Source organism: Lissotriton helveticus, chromosome 5_1, assembly GCF_964261635.1.
Source record: "Lissotriton helveticus chromosome 5_1, aLisHel1.1, whole genome shotgun sequence".
Taxonomy (NCBI): Eukaryota; Metazoa; Chordata; class Amphibia; order Caudata; family Salamandridae; genus Lissotriton; species Lissotriton helveticus.
In genome coordinates, this window is record NC_136065.1 from 2,012,372,476 (window position 1) to 2,012,395,114 (window position 22,639).

Sequence of the window (22,639 nt, forward strand, 5' to 3'; positions counted from 1 at the left end):
GACCATTACTTCCATATACAATATTCAAAAATACTTTATAGTTATAAAATAAGTGCAGTGGACCTATAAATAGTAAATAAGTGCATAGTATCTCCGGTGAAAGTGAACCGCCAAAAGATCAACAACCAAGTACACATAGGGGGAAAAAAGTGTATTCTGTAGGAAACAAAACAATATAAATATAAGATTTATTGAATCAAATAATCCAAACCTGTTCCTGAGTTAAGATTATTAGTTTTTTTGTATGCATGGTGTCGATAACATTTTGACTCTATTAGATGTAGGGTCTTGTCAGGACATATATGTGGCTAACCATCTATAGATCTCCCCAGTGGGAAAAGAACCACGAGTGAGACGAAATGTCTTGAAAATAAATCAAGTACTTACGGAGGATACCCCCAGTGCTTCTACAAAATGGAAACAAAATTTGTGGTCCCGAATGGTGTCCTGATTGCTGGTCAGGAAACTGCCTGTAGATAATCGGACTGAAGGCCCATATAGACGTATCTTTCAGATGGAAATAGTGCAACCAATGCTGCCCATGATGGAGTATCCGCTCGCCAGAACAATGTCCAATGTTCTCCATCACAAAGTGTTCTATTACTTAAACTCTGTGGGGCAGATTTACAATAAACTAACGCAGCGCTGTGCAGCAAGTCATTTTGCTGTGCCTCGCTGCGTAAGTTTTGATGCACAGGCATGCAACATATTTACAACAATGTGCCGCATCTCTGTGCTTCCCCCGGTGCTGACACACAAATTGCTGCCATGCGCTGACACAGGCACCCTTGCACCATGGTGCTAGGATGCCTGCATCACAAGGATGATTGTTTATGTGCAGGAAGGGTTACCTTGCAATCAGAAAGGTTGTTTTACAACTTCTAAGTGAGATGCATTTATTTATTTATATATATTCTTATAGCGCGCCTGAATCAGCCCCGAAGGGGTATCTCCGCGCGTGGCTACTGTATGAGATGGACAAATTATATTGAGGAAGTAACAGAGAGAAAGGTCGGTTAACCTGATGTGAACAGGAACGTTTTTAGTTTCTTCCTAAAGGAAAAAAGATTGGAGATTTGTCTCAGCTGCGGTGGAAGGGAATTCCACAACAAAGGGCCTTTAAGGGAGGGTGCTCGGCCTCCCTGTCTAGCTCTGGTAACTTTAGGTATGTGTAGCAACATAGTGTTGCTGGATCTGTAGCATTAGCACACATAGAACTTGCAAAATGTCATTTATTTAAAGGATTGTTTATAACGAGGAGAAATGAATACATTTCTCCATGTTGCCCGTCCCTAACCCCCGCCCCCCTTGGGAGGCGTGACATTCAGATGCATTTCCAGATTTACAATTTCTTGTAAATCTGGAAATGTGTCTGGTTCCATGGGTGTTACGTGGGATCACCCACAGCAACACCCATGGAAAAATCCTTTCACCAAAAGTGCAGCTTGTAAAGGGAACATATTTACAAGGTCAGGAAAAGCCACTTGATGTGTCTTTTCCTATCCTTGTAAATATGGGGCAGAAAAATGTGCTGCCAGTGCATCACAAAAAGTGATGCACTGGCAGCGCAAGGGGCTTGTAAATCTGCCCCTCTGTATTTAACTCTTTAGATGATCACCCTCGTTTCCTGTCTAATGCTCCATTTTTACGCTCATCGACTATGCAGAAATATAACAATGGAATCGTGCCAGTGGGTTTTACCAACTGAGGGAGTAGTTGCTATACTTCATGACTCAAAAGACTTCTTCGAAGAAAAACAAGTTGCAAATGTCCGTGCCCAACATTAGGTGGCATCAGTATGCAGAGCATGTGAATCTAGAGCACTCCATGCTACGAGCAGATGCTTACAGGGTAAGTAACGTATTCCTTCTGGGCGCTCGATATTATAGGCTGATTTTAGTGATCCAGGGGCATATCCTGCCCTTGATATTATTAACACGGATAGTTGCCAATTTTGTTTTGTTTTTAAAAACAATAATGCTATCCAAGCTGGAGCTTATAGGCCCATATCAATATTGTCAAAAGTAAAATAAAAAGTCAGAATAACTTTATCCAGGTGCAGAAGCAAATATAAAACGGCACAATGCCAGAATAAAAACATATGGTATATAAATATTTCAATATAAATTAAAACCGCACAGCTGCACATCTTGTTAAAAAATACAATACAATATGATAAGAATCTTGCTTATTTCTACATATTAGGATGAAGACGTAGTATATTATTAAGTGCATTGAGCTTCGTGACCACACAGCGCCTCTCAAAAAGGAGCTGACATCAAAACAAGGCTATCATCAATCAGATGTTCTAAGAAATCAAAAGCTGGACTACTAAGCCTGAAATTACGAGACTTCATAAATGGAATTATACATTGTTTGGTGTATTTTTTTTAAATAAAAATCGCAAATAAAAGGTAAAATGCAACATTGTTTGCCCAGATCTACCGTCACAGGGACCTGGGCTAGTTCAAGATTAATTTTGGAAACCCGGTGGAAAGCAATACTTTGTTGTGTCCGCCCTGAAAGAAAGTAATAAACATCCACCCCAACACACAGGTGCACTAAACAAATAATTGGTTGGTGATCTATCGGGGTCAAGCACAAATAAGCCGCAACAGTGCGCTTTAGCATTTCCATATCTAATATGTGGGATCGGACTTGGCTGGATAATGCCCTTTGCACATGCTTTTCTTTTCAAGTTATCGCTTGAGGCAGGCTCGGAGAAAGCATGAGGTATCCCAATCTCCTGAAAGATTTTCCTCACATATGCTATCCATGGGATAGGAAGGCCTTTGTCACATGCCACACAATCATTAATAATATCTCTGGTAACAGAGGCCTCCTCAGTTATTCAGATGGATAACCACTGGAGTGGGGGTGAGTAAAGTGGGAAGAGGACAAAAGGGCTTTTCTGCAGAAGAGATTTTCTTCCACCTGAATGGCTTCGTAATTTGAGATACCCCAGATCTCAGTCTCATACAGTGCAGCGTAGACACACTGTGTCACATACATCTGTGGAAGTGGAAAAAGTGCCCTCCCCCAGGTGGTCGAGGTAGACTGAGAAGGGAGTCAACTGCCCTGGTAGCTTCAACCTACAGTGAGTAATATTAGGTACCCATGAGCCAGCTGCATCAAAAGTAATCCTAAATAAGAGAAAGTGCTTGTGCTTTGTAAACATTTGGGACCGACCCACACGCCATGATATATGACTTTGAGAAGTTGGTTTGCAAATCAAGAGCTGCCATAAATTGTACAAATGAGTGCACCAGTAGACAGTGATTTTTGGGTGCGATCCCTCAGTACTGCGTCGTCCACGTACAGCAATGTAGGAAGTAAGGTGCCATAAGAGGTGCAGTTGAATAAAAAAGAGCTAAGTTCATTAATATACAATATAAATAATAGGGGTGCCAACACGCAACTTGCCACGCACCTCGGCAGATCTTAATTTCATTAGAGACTTCACCGTTTGGACCAACCCTTCTTCTGGCTTTCATATTTTCATGCAGGTATGCTAAAAAGTGCACGATTCCCTCCTCCATACCCATTAGAAGTCAGTGTAAAGTGCCATTGGCTCAAAAGCCAGGCTGGGTAGGTGGCCAGATGTCAGATGTGCATGAATGCACGCAAACAGGCACACACGATTAATCACATCTCAAAGACACACAACTCAATCTGCTAATTTATTTATTTGCGATTTTTATAGAGCGCAACACTCATCCCGAGGGATATCACGGCGCTTATACCAAATAGTAACTACTGATGGCGGATGCTAAGATGCTAAAGTTTGGGGAAGAGGTGGGTTTTCAGTTTTTTCCGAAACTGGAGATAATTTGTGGTATGTCTCAGGTCGGTGGGGAGCTCATTCCACCTTTTTGCTACCAAGTAGGAAAAGGAGCGAACACCTGTTCTAACTTTGTAGATGCGTTTGGTCTTGGCCAAAGCAGATTGACATGAGCGTAGGTTCCTAGTGGGGACATACAATTCGATCTTCCCTTGAAGAATTGTAGGGCCAATCTTATGTAGAGCCCTGTGGGCATGGCTAAGCAATTTAAAGGCAGCCCTCTGACGCATCGGTAGCCAATGGAGTCTCTTTAAGCATTCCGATGCCGAGTCTAGTTTGCCCTTGTTGCAGATAAGTTTAGCCGCCAGATTTTGCAAAACCTGTAAGCGGGAGAACAGATGTTCGTTCATCCCTACAAATAGCGCATTGCCATAGTCCAGGTGACTGACCAATAGGGGCTGTGTGACTGAGCGTCTGCAATCCAGGGGTATCCATGGGAATAACCTGGCAAGGAGTTTTAGAATGGCAAAGCCCTTGCCACAAAGGGATCGAACATGATCCTTCATGGACAAGGCATCGTCCATGATAATTCCTAGGTTCCTGGCATGTTGTTTTGGAGTGGGGGCCAAGCCCAGTGAAGGTGGCCACCATGTGGCATCCCACACACGTTTGGCATCTCTGACTTACCTGCATTCAACTTTAGACAGTGGGCATTCATCCACTGGGCCATTTTGGAGAGGCAGTCATGTAACTTGGTTTTAGTTATATAAGATGACATATAGACATTGAAAAGAGTGGGGCTCAATGAGGCGCCTTGGGGGACCCCGCAGCTGATGGAGTTGGGCCTGGAGTGGAACTGACCCATATGTACTGCCTGAGTGCGGTTGCACAGGAAAGACTGTAGCCAGTTCAATGCCGTGGATTGAACCCTTTGCTTCGAAGTATGTTCAACAGGCAGTTGTGGGATACCGTGTCGAATGCTGCTGACAGGTCAAGCAGTATCAGCGCCACCGCTCCACCTCGATCGGTGGAGGATCTGATACTGTCCGACACTGCCAGCAGCGTTGCCTCGGTACTGTTATTGACTCGAAAGCCAGTCTGGGAAGAATCCAGAAGGGAGTTGCTTTCTAGGTACCTAGTCAACTGTACATTCACCAGTTTCTCTAAAACTTTAGAGAGGTAAGGAAGCTGGGAGATCGGTCTGTAATTCTCTGGGTTGAGAATGTCAGATTCCGCCTTCTTCAGAAGGGGGGTCACAGAGGCGTGCTTCCAAGCATCCGGGAAAATGGCAGTACTTAAAGATTTGTTAAAAAGTTGTGTGATCAGGGGGCAAAGCGTGGACGCAACTCTTGAGAACACGAAGTGGGGACAAGGATCCAAGGGGGAGCCAGCTTTAACTGCGGTCAGGGCTGCTAGGACCTCATCTACGGAGAGTGGTTCGAAACCAGTTAAACGGGTTACTTTTCCTAAGTCTGGTAGAGCTGTGAGTACTTCCGATAGCGTCACAGTCTTGGATAAGTTGTCAGAGTTACTATGAGTATGTTGGGGAGTGAAGGTAGAGTAGATTCCCTTGATTTTTTCAGAAAAGAAAGTATTAATGCGTTCACAAGCCTCAACCGAAGGGGTGAGTGTTTGTGAAGTGCTGGATGGTTTGCTCAGCTCCTTCACTATTTTAAACAGTTCCTTCGCTGAATTACTGTTTTCCTGAATGCGCTGAGCAAAATAGTCCTTTGCACTTTTGATGGCCAGAATATACTGCTTCCGTTTATGGACTTCACTGTCTTTAGAATGTCTCCAGAGATGTTCAGATTTTTGACATTCCTTTAAAAAAAAATTAGGTGAGGAGTGTACCATTTCTCTGTTAAAGATTTTTTCCTGGTTTCCCGCATCGGGGCTAGTTTATTTAGTGTTTGCAGTATTCCAGTGTTTAGCAGGGCAACGTCACTGTAGACAGGGGAGTCCTCCGGTAGTTTAACATTAACCTCTTGGAAATGTTTCTCGAAGTTGGATTCATTGATTAGCCTCCAAGCTCGTTTGGAGGTCTGAGGGACTACCTTAGATTTCAGGGGTTTACCGGGAAGGTCAAATGAGAAGGATATAAGGGAATGGTCCGACCAGGATAGGGGATGGACCTCTCTTATGTTGGAAGATTCGATGTTAGTAAATAGTAGGTCTAGTGTATGACCAGCTATATGAGTGGGGCCCACTACCCACTGCTTAAGATTGAGAATCCCCATGTCATATTCCAGCTCGGAAGTACCTGGAGCATCCATTTTCTCATAGTGGATGTTGAAGTCGCCAACAATTAGGTAGTTTTTATGTTTTAGACAAAGTGGCAGAAGTTGATTCAATAATTTGGCACTAAGACTAACTTGTTGTCCAGGGGGGTTGTATATAACTGCACCAGCGAGGATGGTAAGACCCTCATAGAGTACTTTAAAAGGTAGGGTCTGATGCTCGATGTGGGCAGTTTTCCATAAAGCATGTTAAGTGATCCCTGAATATAACAGTGACCCCCCCTCCTCTTTTACCAGATCTACCTTGCGTAATGATTTTATAATTAGGGGGGAGGGCGTTAGCTAGATCAGGAGCATTGGTATCGGATAACCAAGTTTCCGTAATGAAAACTAGGTCAGGGGTCTTCGATGTGAGTAAGTCCCAAATATCCAGGGCATGTCTAGGTAGGGATCTAGCGTTAAGATATAGACAGTTCAGAGTCAGGTGATTTATACCGTGAGTTGTGTGATGGTCTAATAAAGATTGACCCATACTGGACCAACGACAAGCGAGGCAGGAAATTGGTCCATAAGATAATCCTGGCCCCGTTTGGGTACATAGGTTAGTTTTATGACCCTTTTAATCTTCTTGAAGGGCTAGCAACTCACTGCGGGAGTAGCGGATAGGCGTGGCCGAATTTCGAGTAAAACCCGCAGGGGGTATAGCCCCTAGTCCCGGCCGGGCACGGACGGGCGCAGACGGGCTTACCTTTGGTGCGCCTTCGGCACGCAGGCGGCGCGCCCGCTGCGCGCGTCCACTGCGCGTCCTGCCTAGGCACATGTTTTATAAGGGAAGGAAAGGGGCGTGGCCTCAGGGCAGTGGGCGTGGCCTCACTGTCCTCGCAATTGGCGGCAAGAGATTGGTTGCACCTGCGTCAGCGTTCAGGTCAGCTGCGCAGTGTGATCAGCGATCAGGGGGGAGTGCTCAGGGCCGAGTGACACAAGTAATACACCGGTAAAATAACAGTTTTTAGAAATGAGATCTTTTTAAAAACGAGCAATACTCCCGGCTTTCCGCCTCAGGAGCTATCTGTTTGGCAATAGCGTGTTTGGTGGAAGACGCGGCTTAAATACCAAGTGGAAGGGGCGTGGCCTCAGGGCGGTGGGCGTGGCCTCACTGTCCTCGCAATTGGCGGCAAGAGATTGGTTGCACCTGCGGCAGCGTTCAGGTCTGCTGCGCAGTGTGATCGGCGATCAGGGGGGAGTGCTCAGGGCTGAGTGACAAACAAGTAATACAGAGGTAAAATAACAGTTTTTAGAAATGAGATCTTTTTAAAAACGAGCAATACTGCCGGCTTTCCGCCTCCGGAGCTATCTGTTTGGCAATACCAACAAGTGCCTCTGCTGTTTGTGTGCTGTGTTGTTTTACATCATTTTCTAATATGTGCTGCTTCTTTCCTTTGTTTCAGAGTGGAGACGAGTCCGCTGTTTTGCAGGTACATTTATATGATCCTTATGTTGTAAAGGGATAATGGGAAATGTTGTTTTATTTTAATCCTACATTAAGTTTAGGTCAAAATGGAATTCTGGTAGGAATACACAGAATTCTGTCCTGGTTTGCTGTCAGTGTAACAGGAACATCGGATCTTGTGCTAGGTTGTGGTTCTGGAGGTACCACTGTACTATGGTAGCATGACTCCATGGATGACTGTGTCGCACTCTGCTGTGGGGCGGGCCCGCCACTGTGGAAACTGATCTTGTGCATCAAAACCTTTTTTGTTGTTGTATAGGTCACATTACTGTACTCTTCTCTCTGGCTCCTGGCTCACGAGGATAAACACTTAGGAGTTACCTTTTATATCAACTATCATTAGATGATTTAAGTTTTGTTTGGCTCCACCTCCCATGAGGTAGGTCTGGAGTTAACTGCTTTGATTTTGTGACTATATCGAACCACAATCTATTTCTAGCTTTAAACCACAGCCTTTTGTTTATTTAAATATACCATTTGCTTCTATATTGGCTCCGTGTTATAAGGAGGGGTGGCTATCCAGGGCTGGAATAGGACCTACTACCAGGATACCTTCACAGGTGATACGCCACGCTATATAAATCTACAAACCTTAACTTTAACTACCAGGATAGCTCCATGAGATAAATATTTATATATTGAAGCTAAGTGGAATCATTAAGTAGTTATTTTATAAATCTAGCACGTGTCTGAGTCTCATACCCAAAGTGACCCCATCTTTCTTTCCCTGCAGTGGATGTCAGCCTGGACCCTGAAACAGCCCATCCCTATCTCATCCTCTCTGACAACCTGAAGAGTGTGAAGTTCGGGGTGACCAGCAATACTCTCCCCGAGAACCCAAAGCGATTCAGCAGCATCGCTCTAGTCCTTGGGAGCCAGGGCTTCAGCGCTGGGAGGCATTACTGGGAGGTGGAGGTGGGAGACAAGACGGACTGGGGCTTGGGCGTCTGCCGGAAGTCGGTGAAGCGGAAGGGGAAGACCACCCTGCTGCCAGAAGACGGGTACTGGGGAGTCTGGTTGGTGAATCGAGACTCCCTCTGGGCGCTCACCTCTACAGAGACCCGGCTGAACCCCAGAGTCAAACCCAACGCAGTAGGCGTGTTTCTAGACTACGAGGTAGGACGGATTTCCTTTTACAACGTCGAAGATCGATCTCTGCTATTTACTTTCAAGGACACCTTCACCGAGGACTTGTACCCATATCTGACGCCATGCCAGCCAGAGAATGGTGACAATACAGGGGCCTTGACAATCCGGAATACAAAAATACGGAAATTGGAGCCTCTGATAAACGTGTTGTAACCATTTACCCATGTACGTCCGCCCTGTCTATGGTGATCAGTGGTCAAAATGGTAGTGTAGGGAAGTGGTCTCTACAGCCATCAGGAGACAAAGGGAACAGGAATTGTGGCAGCACTGTTTAAATTTATAATGTTTGTATGTTTTTTTTATTTGCAAATTACTTTTAATATTGGATTACACACATAAATTTATCTTAAACATTAAGAACTCATTTACAGTTATATTAAAAACCACATTAATTTAGTGAGACAGTTTCACAACTGCCCTGATCGAATCTCTCAGTGCCCTGTTCTTCGGCATGTCCAAAATGAAAACTGCGCTGGTCTAGCGAGTAGAGAATATGAGAAGCCGGCTAATATTTGAGTATGAAAACCGCCATTTGATGCAGCCCAGTCAGTTATTGCAGTGTCGCCCCCTCGAAGTGGGAATACGAGTTAAGATCTTGTGCATTATTGCCTTTGACCATGAACAGCGTTATCCCTCCCTCATGGCTAGGTTCACGTTGTGCAAACTCCACATACATACAAACAACTTTAACTTATTTAATCATTTCTGTATATAAGTCTTGCTGCTGAGCTTCATTCAAGACGCTTTTGTTCTCCCAATCACCAATGGATTATAATATATGTCCTCTTACTCAGTTGTGTTGACTATTATGTTAAATGTTTTGCATAATACAAGTTTACATTATTTGTCGCTTTGAAGACACATATTTGCATATTGTATGTACTTATTGTAAGGCTTGCCTTGAAGAATCTACCAATTTCTTTAAAAAAAAACTACATTGCTTTTCAGTTTTTTTCAAATTCAATTCCTTTCCAACTTATATGACTTCCAGTGTGATTTTCAAAAACGTACTTCATTTAGGGAATAACCGTTCATAAAAAAAATAATCTTGGCCTCTTTTCAGGGGAGATCCATGACTAATCTGGCAGCAGGTGTTGGTGTACATCTGTGGAAAGTCAGTTTTAGGACTTAACAGGCATCCTTTCTCACTTGCCAGACAATGTGTTGAAGATCCTTAACATATGTTTGTATAGCCAATGCCGAGGGCTATGTTGAAGACCATAATGCAGGTGAGGGCCTACAACGACGGAGAGGGCCTTTAGCCATTTATTAGCACTGAGGCACTTCATTGTCTTCAACGGAGCTCCCAGCATCCCAATGTTCTCATTTTCCTTACATTTGTGTGTACCTGATGCGCTGGTCTTTATCCAGCAGTGCTTGTTTGAGTATGGGATGACCAGCTTCCCTGTCACATGAGCTCTCATCGCCTTCTTCACTCCAGTTCCCCTTCCTATCTTTTCCCCTCTGCTTCCCAGTCGCTCCCCCTCACCGATGACCCCACACAAGCAACTTTCAGGAAGGTTCAGGTAAGCTGCAAAGTTAGAGTGCAGATGTGCAGCACACAAGGGTCTCTGTTCCACACTGACATTTGATTGCATTGGGAATAGAACGTTTTTCTCTAATAGACTACATCATTATAATGCACATTATTTTATGCATGTGGTGTTCTGTATTTATTTATCCTCTTGGAACACAATTGAAATGGGACACATTACATGTAATTTTGCAAAACGAATGTCAAATGCGCAATTCTTGGTAATAAAAATGATGATGAAACAAGTATGGATCTGTGTCCAAGAGCATTAATATTGTGGACATAAACCCTTGTCATGTGAATGAAAGGCAAGTTATCTACAGCTGGGAAATAAAACACAATGACTGCTGTCCAGGCCTTAAAAAATCCTAAAAATGGTACTAGACCTGCAGGTCTAGTGATTTAAATAATCTACTGGACCTAATTATACTTCTCTTGACCCATAAACTGGTTTCAGTCTGCTGTACAGAAAACTCTTTTGTTTTATTTAGTAGACTAAACATTAACTCCTTATATAATACAAATCTAGCCACATATAGGATACACATGACCACTGATTTGCCTCTTAGTTCACTAACACCATAGTCATCAGGGCGGGAGTAGGAATGTTCCTCAAATCATGTTTAAAAACTATCACTTTCATTTGTAATCAGCAGATTGTACGTTGAAATGGCCACAGAATTTGTCAGGTAGCTCACTTGAGAAAAAGCACTAACTGTAAACCGAGAAAGAAAAGTAAACATAATTTTTCAGGAACAGATGAGCAACAATTAGTAAAAAGACAAACTGACATTTGACCTCTGTTCCTGAACAGTAGCCAAATGTGTCAAGATAAGGAAGTGTATCTCTAGACCGACTAACCCGGTATCCTGGCAGCCGACGGACTCCATTCAATTCCGCGGCTCCCGCCACCCGATTGTGGGTGAACGCGTGCTATTCTGCTACCCGAGGAATGAGCCTCTATACCTTGAGGTGTCCCGGCATTTAGAGGCTTAATTACCCTAAGGCTTTTCATTGTATCTGTCCTGATGATGGACCCTGAGATTTATTAGGGGTCCGAAACGCCGTCGACTTTATATGCACTGAAACCGAATTGTGATTACTACTGAATGTCAAGTGCATGACTGTAATACTCTGTACAATTGTATTGTTGATAGAGTAACGTGTTTTCGCCTTACAAAGCCCTTCTTTGCTGTCTACATCAACCCTTTGTACCTGCTCTGTTAGTACTGGACACAGGCTTGTGGTCCACACTGGTTGATTGTTGGAAGGTATCTCTATGTGATTTGAATACGTGAATTCTGAGTAAAATCTCTGAAAGACCACTGTCCGGCTGGACATGCCTTTCTAAGAATATAGATTGACTTTGTCTATATTTTATCCTTGTGTTGAAAATTCTCAATGTTGGGGACCGATGTTGTTGTGAAAAAAGATAAAATCAAGATACAAGAGTTAAAGGCGTCTTAAACCGTTCGCTGCTTCTGTCAGCCAACGGCCGTAGCGAGCACTACCTCTGTAGTGCTGCGCACGTCCGTTGGTCGACGCGGCCCCGCCCACTCTTCAAAGCCGCCGCAGCGGATTTTCGGCTGCGGTAAATGGGTTAATTGCGCATTCACTTTCTGAATGAATATCCCAGCTTAAGTTCACTTGCCGGCATGGAGGAGTAAGTGCTAAAAATAGATTGAACTGATACAATCTGACTTGACATTGCGAGTGGATTTTTCCAGGCCCTCTACCTCCACCTTAACCTTACCTCTGAGCCTGGCCATTTAAATTTTGACACTGTTTGTGTTATAATACTGCCTATGGTTAGCTTTTGACTGAGTGCAAAATCTTCCTGGTACTGGAAGCAGCAGGATGAGGTGATTTCGAGCTGTCGGGTGGAGGATCTTTAGGGAGGCAGGTGAGACCTTTGACACTTCTTTGTTGAAGGATAGACCTCTTCACTTCCCATGCAATATTGTGATAATATTGTCAGTAATATCGACTTGCACATGTATCAACTCAGTATTGACTGTCAACATTTCATCAGGAATATGTAGGGAAGTATAGATGTACTTTCTGCTCTTTTAAACCATTTTTCTTTCTTTATTACTTTACAGATATTACACCGATACTGAAAGGAAAAGTGAGCAAGGATAAACAAACGAGGGAGGACAAGGCAGTGTAGAAAGGGAAAAAAGCAAGAAGTTAATACAAATGTTCCTAAATGTGGCTCACTTTTGAGCTCTTGCCTCTTGTATTTCATACTATTAGTATGAAATAAGAAATGGATTAAAATTTGTGTGACCATTACTCAAAAGTAGGTGAGGTTTCTTTCGGTTTACAGCCTCTAGCCTAGCAGAACCTGTCTTAATGGTTAAAATACATAACTAGAGGGCATACTTCAAAGTCAATTGATTAATATTTTACCATCCCAATGAAGTGACTGGATGTGCCCTTAAGCACCTGGCATACAAAATAACATTCTGGCCTAATATTCCTGCATAAAAAAACACATGGCTTAGTTAGTCCCCCTCCTGGTGGTATTTAACTTAAATATAGGTATATCTAGTTGTTTTTTGTATTTTGCTGTGGAATATGATAAAAGTCAAACAATATCTGAAAGCTATAATTTCAAGGTGGGTTGCATTTCAAAATGTGACCTGCGTTGCAAAGATGTTTTAAAATTGCTTGCAAAGTTTTGATACTATAGAAATACGACCCCAAATGTTTTCATAACATTTATACACTAGGTTTTGGATTACCTTTGAGCAATATGTTGAATGTTATCAAACAGGCTGGTGTTGGTACCTCTTGGCTATCATGGGGATACTACACTTTTGCATTAGATCGCCACCTGTTGTTGGGCTCGGATGATTGCATGTTGTTGTCGTCTTGGAAGAAGTCTTTTGTAGTCACAAGATAAGTGACTCCTCCCTTGGACGATAGTGCGCATGGGCATCGACTCCATCCTTAGATTGTTTTTTTCCGCCACTGGGTTCGGATGAACTTTTTCCGCTCCACCTCGAAATCTACTTTTCAAGTACTTTGAAGCGCAAAAAATCCTAAAAACTTTACTTAACTAACTTCGATATCGACTGACATCGTTTCGACTCCATCAGCTTGATTCCGGTCGTCGACGCGGGCCGTTGGGCCTATCCACGCCGTGGAAAGGACGCCATTTAAGAAATGCCCCGAGTGTGGAGCAAAGTTTCCACACAGTGACCACCACGAGGTCTGCAACCTGTGCTTATCGCCAGAACACAAGGAACCCAGCTGTACAGCCTGCGCATCCTTTCGATCCAAGAAAACCATCCGAGATCGGAGGGCCTGTTGACACGACAAGCAGAGATCAGCTCCGGAACCGGTAGACATTCCGACGAGGAGGTTCAACTTGTTCCCGAAGAAGATTCCGATGATCTCCAAAATCGTATCAGAGGCAGACAACTCAGAGGACTCCATACCATCGGGTCAGCGCGTGAGTACTACTGCCCCTGCACCACACACAGCACTCAGATCTAAGGCAAACGTCAACACTCCGCCTCCGGGGCCCAGTCGCGACCGAAAAACCCCTTCGAAAGCCCCGCCATCGAGCCCTGCTCCGAAGAAAGCAGTTAAGCCTTCCGGTAGCTCTTTACCGAGCAAGCTGCACGTGCCGATCCCACCAGCTCCCTCGGCACCAAAACCGAAAGAAGTCTCGGCTCCAAGACCGTCGACTTTGAAGGACAAAGGTGCGAAGTCTGCGTCCGACGCCTCGAAACCGACGAGACCAGCTTCCACTCCGAAGACATCGACTTCGGTACCGAAACCGAGAAGGCCTGATTCCGATGCGCTCAAGCCCTCGAAGCAGCCTACGACACCGAAAACAACACCTTCGGTGCCGAAAACTACGCCAAAGGACAATGTAACACCTCCTAAGGCTAAAGACAAGCAGCAACCTCGTCCGGAACCGAAAAAATCGGCGCCGACAAAGGTTCCACAAGGAGAAGAACTTTTCCAACCAGATCCTCTGCAAAAGAAGATCTACATTGACCCAAAAACAGGTGCTGTATCCACTATACCACACAAGAGGAAGGCAGATACAACACCCACACCTGTAGCACCTTCCAAGAAGGAGGACTCTGCCACATCTCCTATGCACCCTTCTTCTCCTATACTTCCTTCTCCTTCATCCCCTGTACCTCTTAACATTTCACCACAAATTTCTCCTCCACATTCTCCTACTATGTCTTCACACTCGCCTCAAATGTATAGCCTAGGGAGAGTAACAGACCCTAATGAGCCTTTCCCATACCCTTTAGATGATCCAGACTGGGAGTTCCCAAACCCAAGGGATGTACCTCATATTCCTGACCCACATTCATACCCATCAAAACCTTCTCCCCCAGAAGATAACATTGGTTTTGGACACCTATTGAACAGAGCTGCCATTTACCATGGGGTCACTATGCACTCTGATGAGGCAGAGGAGGATTTTCTATTAGACACATTTGAACAATCGCAAAGGTCCGTTCAAATTCTTCCTATGATTAAAGGGGTCATCAAACATGCTCCAGAGGTATTTAAAGACCCTGTACGTACTAGGATCCTAAACCCTAGAATTGAGAACAAATATAGGCCAGCACCTGGCGATCCAGCCTACATTAAAGGACAACTACCATTAGATTCACTAGTTGTATCAAATGCTAGGAAAAGGGCAAACTCACAAACGTCAGGTGAAGCACCCCCACCTGACAAAGAATCTAAAGTCATAGATGCCTCAGGCAAAAGAATAGCTGCGCAAGCTACTAACATATGGCGTATAGCTAACACACAAGCCCTCCTTTCAAGATATGACAGGGCTCATTATGATCAGTTAGAGAAACTATTAGAACATCTACCTGACCAATATAAAACACAGGCAACTGACCTTATACAAGAAGGCAAGCTAATTTCCAATGCCTCAATCAAGTGTGCACTTGATGTGGCAGACACTGCGTCTACAGCTGTGAACACTAGTATCCTACTTAGAAGACATGCGTGGCTAAGCATTTCAGGATTTAAACAGGAAATGCAAACAACCATTTTAAATCAACCATTTAATCAAAATCAATTGTTTGGACCAGAGGTAGACACAGCACTTGAAAAGATGAAGAAAGATACAGAGACTGCCAAACCTATGGGAGCTTTACAGTCCACACAAGTTAGAAGTTCCTTTCGTCGCTCCTTCTACAGAGGAGGCTCCAAACAGACTGGAGCAGACAACACAACATCCTTCAAATCTAACACACAAACATCATCTAACAAAGGTTATTTTAGAGGAGGATATAGAGGAAACAATAACAAAGAAAGAGGTCGGGGTAACAACAATAATCAAACCTCTTCCACCACAAAACAGTGACTTCCCTCTGCTTCCCCAACAGCATTCTACTCCTGTGGGGGGCAGATTAACACAGTTCCTATCTGTCTGGAATTCCATTACAACAGACAAGTGGGTAAGTCAAATTATCCAGTATGGCTACTGCCTCGAACTTATAGCAACCCCTCCATACATACCATCCAAGCAGCATCCAATGTCTGCAGAACATCTTACTCTGCTCAAACAAGAAGTCCTGTCACTTCTTCAAAAGGACGCAACAGAAATAGTTCCTTTACAGCACCAAGGAACAGGGGTTTACTCGCTGTATTTTCTAATACCCAAGAAGGACGGGACACTAAGACTAATTCTCGACATCAGGCCCCTCAATCATTACACACAATCAGATCATTTTCATATGACCACTTTACAACAAGTGCTTCCACTGCTGCAACAAGGCGATTTCCTTACAACCCTAGATTACACATTCTGATACATCCTGGTCACAGGAAGTATCTAAGGTTTGTACTAGAAGGACAACATTATCAATTCAAAGTCCTTCCATTCTGAGTTACAACAGCACCAAGAATATTCACAAAGTACCTAGCAGTAGTAGCATCACATCTCAGGAGACACAAATACATATCTTCCCTTATCTAGACCATTGGCTCATAAAAGCCAAGTCATTCAATCAGTGTGTTCAACACACACTTCAGACAATTCAAACATTGCACGACTTAGGGTTTACAATAAACTACACCAAGTCGCACCTGCAACCCTCTCATACACATCAGTATCTAGGGGCTACAATAAACACGTCCACAGCTCTAGCGTATCCCAGTCCAGCAAGGATACAGAGCATTCAGGCCTTAGTCACAAGCTTCCAACATCAACACTCTCTCCAAGCCAGAGTGTTCATGAGACTAATAGGCATGATGGCATCTTGCATCTTCATAGCACCATATGCAAGACTGCAGATGCGTCCGTTACAGGAATGTCTAGCACAACAGTGGAACCAGCTCAAGGGCAACTAACAGACCTGGTGTTGGTAGACAGCCGCACACATTGCTCTCTGCAGTGGTGGAACACCAAAAAATTGACAAAGGGACGGCCGTTCTTCGAACCTGTTCCACAAATAGTGCTCACAGCAGACGCATCTCTCACAGGATGGGAAGCCCATCTCCTACATCATACAACTCAAGGACAGTGGAACATTCAACAGACATTGTTCCATATCAACCATCTAGAGCTGCTAGCAATATTCTTAGCACTCAAAACATTACAAGTACAAAACAAAGCTGTATTAATCCGGCGGATAACATGACATCTATGTATTGTATACAAAAACAGGGAGGACACACTCTCTACAACTGTCCCAGCTTGCACAGAACATTTAGAGATGGGCCATTCCACAAAAAATATATATGCTAGCAGAGCACCTTCCAGTAGTTCACAATTAGATAGCAGATCTGTTGAGTCGGCAGACCCACCAATTCACGAATGGGAACTACATCCGAAAGATCTTCAACCATTTTTTTCACAAGTAGGGTCATCCAGACATAGATCTGTTCGCCACACACGAAAACGCAAAATGCCCAGCCTTCGCCGCCAGGTTTCCACACCCACTGTCCAACAGCAATGCGATATGGATGAACTGGACGGGCAGATTTGCGTACGCTTTTCCGCCACTACCACTAATACCATTGGTAGTACGCAAGCTCTGACAACAGTCCCTAAAATTGATCTTGGTAGCTCCCACATGGGCACGCCAACTGTGTTTCACCACACTGCTAGAACTCTCTCTAGTTCCACACCAAAAATTACAACTGACACCTTCCCAGCTAACGCAGGACCATGGAGACATCAGACATCCAGACCCAAATCAACTGAATCTGGCAATCTGGCTCCTGAAGTCTATCTTAACCTACCACCAGACTGTATGAACATCATTAAAGAAGCCAGGAGACCTACTACCAGAGCTTGTTATGCTGCTAAATGGAAGAGATTTGCCATTTATTGCAACAATAACCAATTTGATCCCCTGAATGCTTCTATCCAAAATATAATTTGCTACCTTTTACATTTACAAAGATGTAACTTGGCATATTCATCCATACGCCTGCACCTTGCAGCATATTTACAAAACAGACAACATCTGTCTCTTTTTAAAGTACCTGCTATTAAAGCATTTATGAAAGGATTAAAAAGAATCATTCCACCCAGGTTACCACCTTCTCCAGTTTGGAACCTAAACGTTCTTGCAAGACTCATGGGTCCCCCTTTTGAACCTTTACACAAATGTGAACTGCAATTTCTCACATGGAAAACCGCTTTCTTTGTTGCTATTACCTCTCTTAGAAGAGTAAGCGAGATACAAGCTTTCACAATACAAGAACTATTTTTACAACTACATCGTAACAAGGTGGGTCTAAAAACTAATCCTAAATTCCTTCTAAAAGTCATTAGTCCTTTTCATTTAAACCAATCTGTAGAGTTACCTGTATTTTTCCAAAACCCTGATTCTGTAGCAGAAAGATCTCTTCACACACTAGATGTTAAAAGAGCTCCTCTCTACTATATAGACCGGACTAAATCTTTTCGAAAGACAAAACAACTGTTTGTATATTTCCCTCCACCACATAAAGGCAACCCCATCTCTAAGGGTGGAATTGCAAGGTGGATTGTAAAATGTATACAAATATGCTATCAAAAAGCAAAACGTACATTAACACTTCCTCCTAGAGCGCATTCCACACACTAGCTAGGAGCCTCTATGGCTTTCTTAGGGAACATCCCCCTAGAAGACATATGCAAGGCAGCAACATGGTCTACAACACACACCTTCACTAAACACTATTCTGTTGATGTGCAAGCCAAGCAGCAAGCTGCAGTAGGCCAAGCTGACCTTAAAACTCTTTCAAACTACTGCAACAGATACAGGTGACCACCGCTAGGAGAGACACTGCTGCACAATCGATGCAAAAGTGAAGTATCTGCAGCTCATATGCCTCAAACGGAAAATGCTACTTACCAGTATGCATCTGTTCTTGGCATTTAGAGCTGCAGATCACTACACGCCCTCCCGCCTCCCCGGGACTTGTATCTGTTCCAGTTTTATCTTACTTAGATGCACACGCATGGACATCCTTTTTCTTTACTTCTAGTAACTCCATCATTTCCCATCATAGCGAAAAACAATCTAAGGATGGAGTCGATGCCCATGCGCAATATCGTCCAAGGGAGGAGTCACCTATCTCGTGACTACAAAAGACTTCTTCCAAGACGACAACAACATGCAATCATCCGAGCCCAACAACAGGTGGCGATCTAATGCAAAAGTGTGGTGATCTGCAGCTCTACATGCCAAGAACAGATGCATACTGGTAAGTAGCATTTTCCATTCTTTTCTAGCGTTTTGGAAACATCCTCATCCTGTGGACCAGCGGTGGCAGGTATAGGATTTCAGCATAGCAGTTTTACCATCAACAGCGGCTGATGTATTTAAAAGTGGTGGAACCAAAACTTGTATCTTTGTATGTGCGTGCCTGAACTGAAAGAGGTAGGTGTTTGGGTGTTTGTTGGGGAGGTTCTCCCTGCAAGAGCATTTTGAAGAATTCAAAGAGGATTTTAAGTAAAATTACTACATGTAATGAATGAACTGTTGATGGATTCCATATTTCTTCCACATTCTAAATAAGTAGACAAACACATATTTTTAAGTCCATTAAACCAAGGGCTGGGTTTTGTGCTGTCGTGTACAAACAATGATTTATGGTTAAGAAAGGAGCCACTTGGGGATCAAGTAAAATCGACCGTAGAAAGAGTGGTTATTGCAGGTTCCACATGCGAAGGTATAGATAGTATTGAACCCCTGGTTCTAGTCGGAAAGCATACGCTAGACATAGCTTCTATAGGACAAATGGAATCCAAGGCATCTGGTTCCTTTATCAACATTTTGTCGTGGAATATAGCAGGTTTAAAGAAAAACTTGGCCAACCCTGATTGGAATGATTTTATTAACACCTTCGATATATGCATGTTTGAAGAGACTTGGTGCCTATCCCCCCAATACTTGAATGGTTATTCAACCTTTTACGTTCCAGCGGTTTCGATGGGGAAAGGGCGCCCCTCTGGCGGCTTACATATTTGGGTGAAAATAACCTTGAACTGTAGTGTTATCTCTAACAAGTATGTTTCAAATGACATCTTACACATTACTCTAAAGAATCGTGCAGGGGGTTATAGCTATGAAATTTTTTGCATTTATGCTAGAGGCCTTCAGGGAGGGCTCGCATCCCCAATATTACAATTGTTGGATGTGAAGCTATCAAACCTCCCCACCAGATCCAAAATACTGGTTGGGGGGGATTTTAACTGCACATTTGAACCTTTAGACGATGAAGAAGTATTGGGGTCTAATGTAGTGGATGGTAGACAGATCATACCCCCCTTAAAGCTTACCCCCATTAAGAAATGGTCATCAAGAGTTATTCAGTTGAATGCCCTGGTGCTAGATCACAATTTATGGGCTCTTAATGGCCGTACAAGGTCTGATCGCGAGGGAGCCATGACCTTTAACAGGCTAGGGTGCCCCTCTCGTATTGACTACATCCTCTTAGATGAACAATCTTGGCCTGACTTAATTGACATGGAGGTCAGGCAGTCTTCCTATAGTGACCATAACCCCTTATGTATGCTAATTCAGTGGGTTAGTGGCCGCGATATTAGGCGGAAAACGGAGTTGATTACTAAAGAAGTTTTTCCCACAAATGATAACCGGAAGCTAAAATGGAATGTGGTCAAATGTGATGAGGGGAAGCTTCAAAATATTAAAGAATTGGTATTAGAAGAAACCAGTAGATTGTCAGCCCTAGTTTCTTCGCCAGTTAATCTGGTCGATCCCAGTTTGTCGGCCTCTTATGACAATTTAATAATCAAATTGGGAGCCCACTTTTGTAAGAAGCCTATGGCAAAATCTCGTTCTAACGGTATTAAATCTAAAAGTAATCCGTGGTATACGATGAATTGTAGAATTAAAAGGAAAGCAATTACTAAAGCAATAAAAAGTAAGGATTCTGTGGCCGTTCGGCTGGCTAGGAAAGATTATTCAAATAGTATAAAAACAGCAAAAAGAGATTGGGAGGAAGAGCACTGGCAGCAGCTGAAGGAAGCAGCCTGTGGGAAAAATACTGTTATTTTCTGGAAATTAATTAATGCTCTAGAAAGAAAGGGTGCAGGACCCATTTTAAATCACATTACCGAACAGGAATGGTATTCCCATTTTTTAAAATTGTACTGTGAGGATAGCTTGGAAAGCTTGATATCACCACCTGTCACTATTCTCCAAAGCATGTCTTGTGAATATTTGATCCCCAAGACAGATTTATTCTCTCAGAGTGAAGTCTTAGATGCTATCTCTAAATTACTGCCCGGGAAGGCCCCAGGTCAAGACGGTCTTCCAGGGGATATGTTAAAGTACGAACCTAACGTTTGGGCAAAGTATATAACATGTCTGATGAACCTGATTCAGTCTGGTCACCCTGTTCCAGATTCCTGGAAAGGTGCCGAGGTGATAACCATATATAAAAAGGGTGAAAGGGATGACCCTGCCAATTACAGACCAATAAGTCTGATAGACATTATCCAGAAGGTGGTTGGCAGGGTGATCATAAATCGTACAGAGTCCTGGCTTGTGGATAAAGGCATTTTGTCGCATTTTCAGGCAGGGTTTAGATGCAATGTAGGTGCAATAGACCAGGTCTTTAGATTTTGTGCAGTCTGTTGGAAGTCAGTGTTAATTACCAAGGGCAGTCTATACCTGGCTTTCATAGACTTGAAGACAGCATTTGACGTCATCCCACGGGCCAAGCTCTGGTCGGTTCTATCCGATATGGGTTTTCCTAGTTATCTCTTACAACTTATTATTAAACTCCATGAGGGGAATTATGCTAGGATTCGTTGGGGAACCCAGGGCCAACTGACAGAGAAGATTCCGGTTAATAGGGGAGTGAGACATCCTTGGCTCCAACTCTGTTCTCCCTCTTTATAAATGGGGTGGTAGACCATTTGAGGGAGGATCCTGCTGATGCCCCCGTCCTTGCAGGAGAGAAAACACCTACCCTCCTCTTTGCCGATGACACTCTACTTATGTCGAAATCCCCCATGGGCTTGCAAAAATTGCTTGATCGTTTTTGCAATTTTTGTAAAGACAGGGGGTTGTCAGTGAATACCTCGAAAACAAAGTTGATGGTGTTGACTGGCAAAAAGAAACATAGGAGGGTAAACCTCTTGTTGAATGGCACCCCACTGGAGGTAGTAGAAGAATTTGATTACCTCGGAGTAAGACTTTGTAATAATTTGAGTTGGTCTGCCCATATCGCTAAAATGGTTTTAAATCTCAAAAGGGTATCAGGAGTAATATCTAAGAATCAGCGACTATCTATTAGCAGACCCATAGCTCCCACCTTGGCAGTTTATGAAGGGAAAGCATTGGCAGCGGCAGTATATGGTTCAGAACTTTGGGGTGCGGAAAACACTAAAGCTTTGGTTGTGGCGGAAAATAAATGTATTAGAGATATGGTTTCGCTACCCTTATCGTCCCCTCTGAAACCTTTATTTTTAGATCTGGGTAAAAAATCGATTTCTGATCTGGTGCAAATTCGCCCCTTGTTATTTTGGGTTCGGCTTAGAAGGACCCCTGAACTTTTTAACTATGCCTTGGTTCTGGATGAGCTGATTAGTTTGAATGTAGCTAATAAAATTAAATGGCTCAACAATTTAAAGAAGCTGGTGAGATCTATAGGTCTGGAGGATAGTTGGATCTCACAAATGCCCCCACCAAAACCAATTGTTAAAAAACTCTATTGGGATTGGGTTGTGGCAAAAGAACTCAGGAATCCAAACTGGGGTCGTTTAACTAATACCTTCCTTGACCACAAGCCTCTTAGAAAGTTAGAGCCATTCATGGATTTCATCCAGGTCCCTCGCGACAGGACGCTGTTTCTGAAATTTAGATATGGTATTTTACCTCTTAATTCATTCAAAGAAGGATGGAAGGGATGTAGAGGAACAGACCCAAAATGTCCAGGTTGTTCCTGCCCGAAAGAATCGT

The 22,639-nt window shown here is 43.4% G+C and overlaps 1 protein-coding gene across 1 annotated transcript in view; it reads left to right on the plus strand.

Annotated features, from left to right (window-relative positions):
• LOC144756182 (E3 ubiquitin-protein ligase TRIM39-like) overlaps positions 1 to 9,470 on the plus strand; it is a 132,603-nt gene extending 123,133 nt beyond the window's left edge. Inside the window, exons 7-8 of the mRNA XM_078645774.1 lie at positions 7,467 to 7,493; positions 8,262 to 9,470. Of these exons, the coding sequence (XP_078501900.1) occupies positions 7,467 to 7,493; positions 8,262 to 8,830 (596 nt within the window). The 3' untranslated portion in view covers positions 8,831 to 9,470. The remainder of the gene's footprint in view (positions 1 to 7,466; positions 7,494 to 8,261) is intronic.
• Positions 9,471 to 22,639: the final 13,169 nt, after the last annotated feature.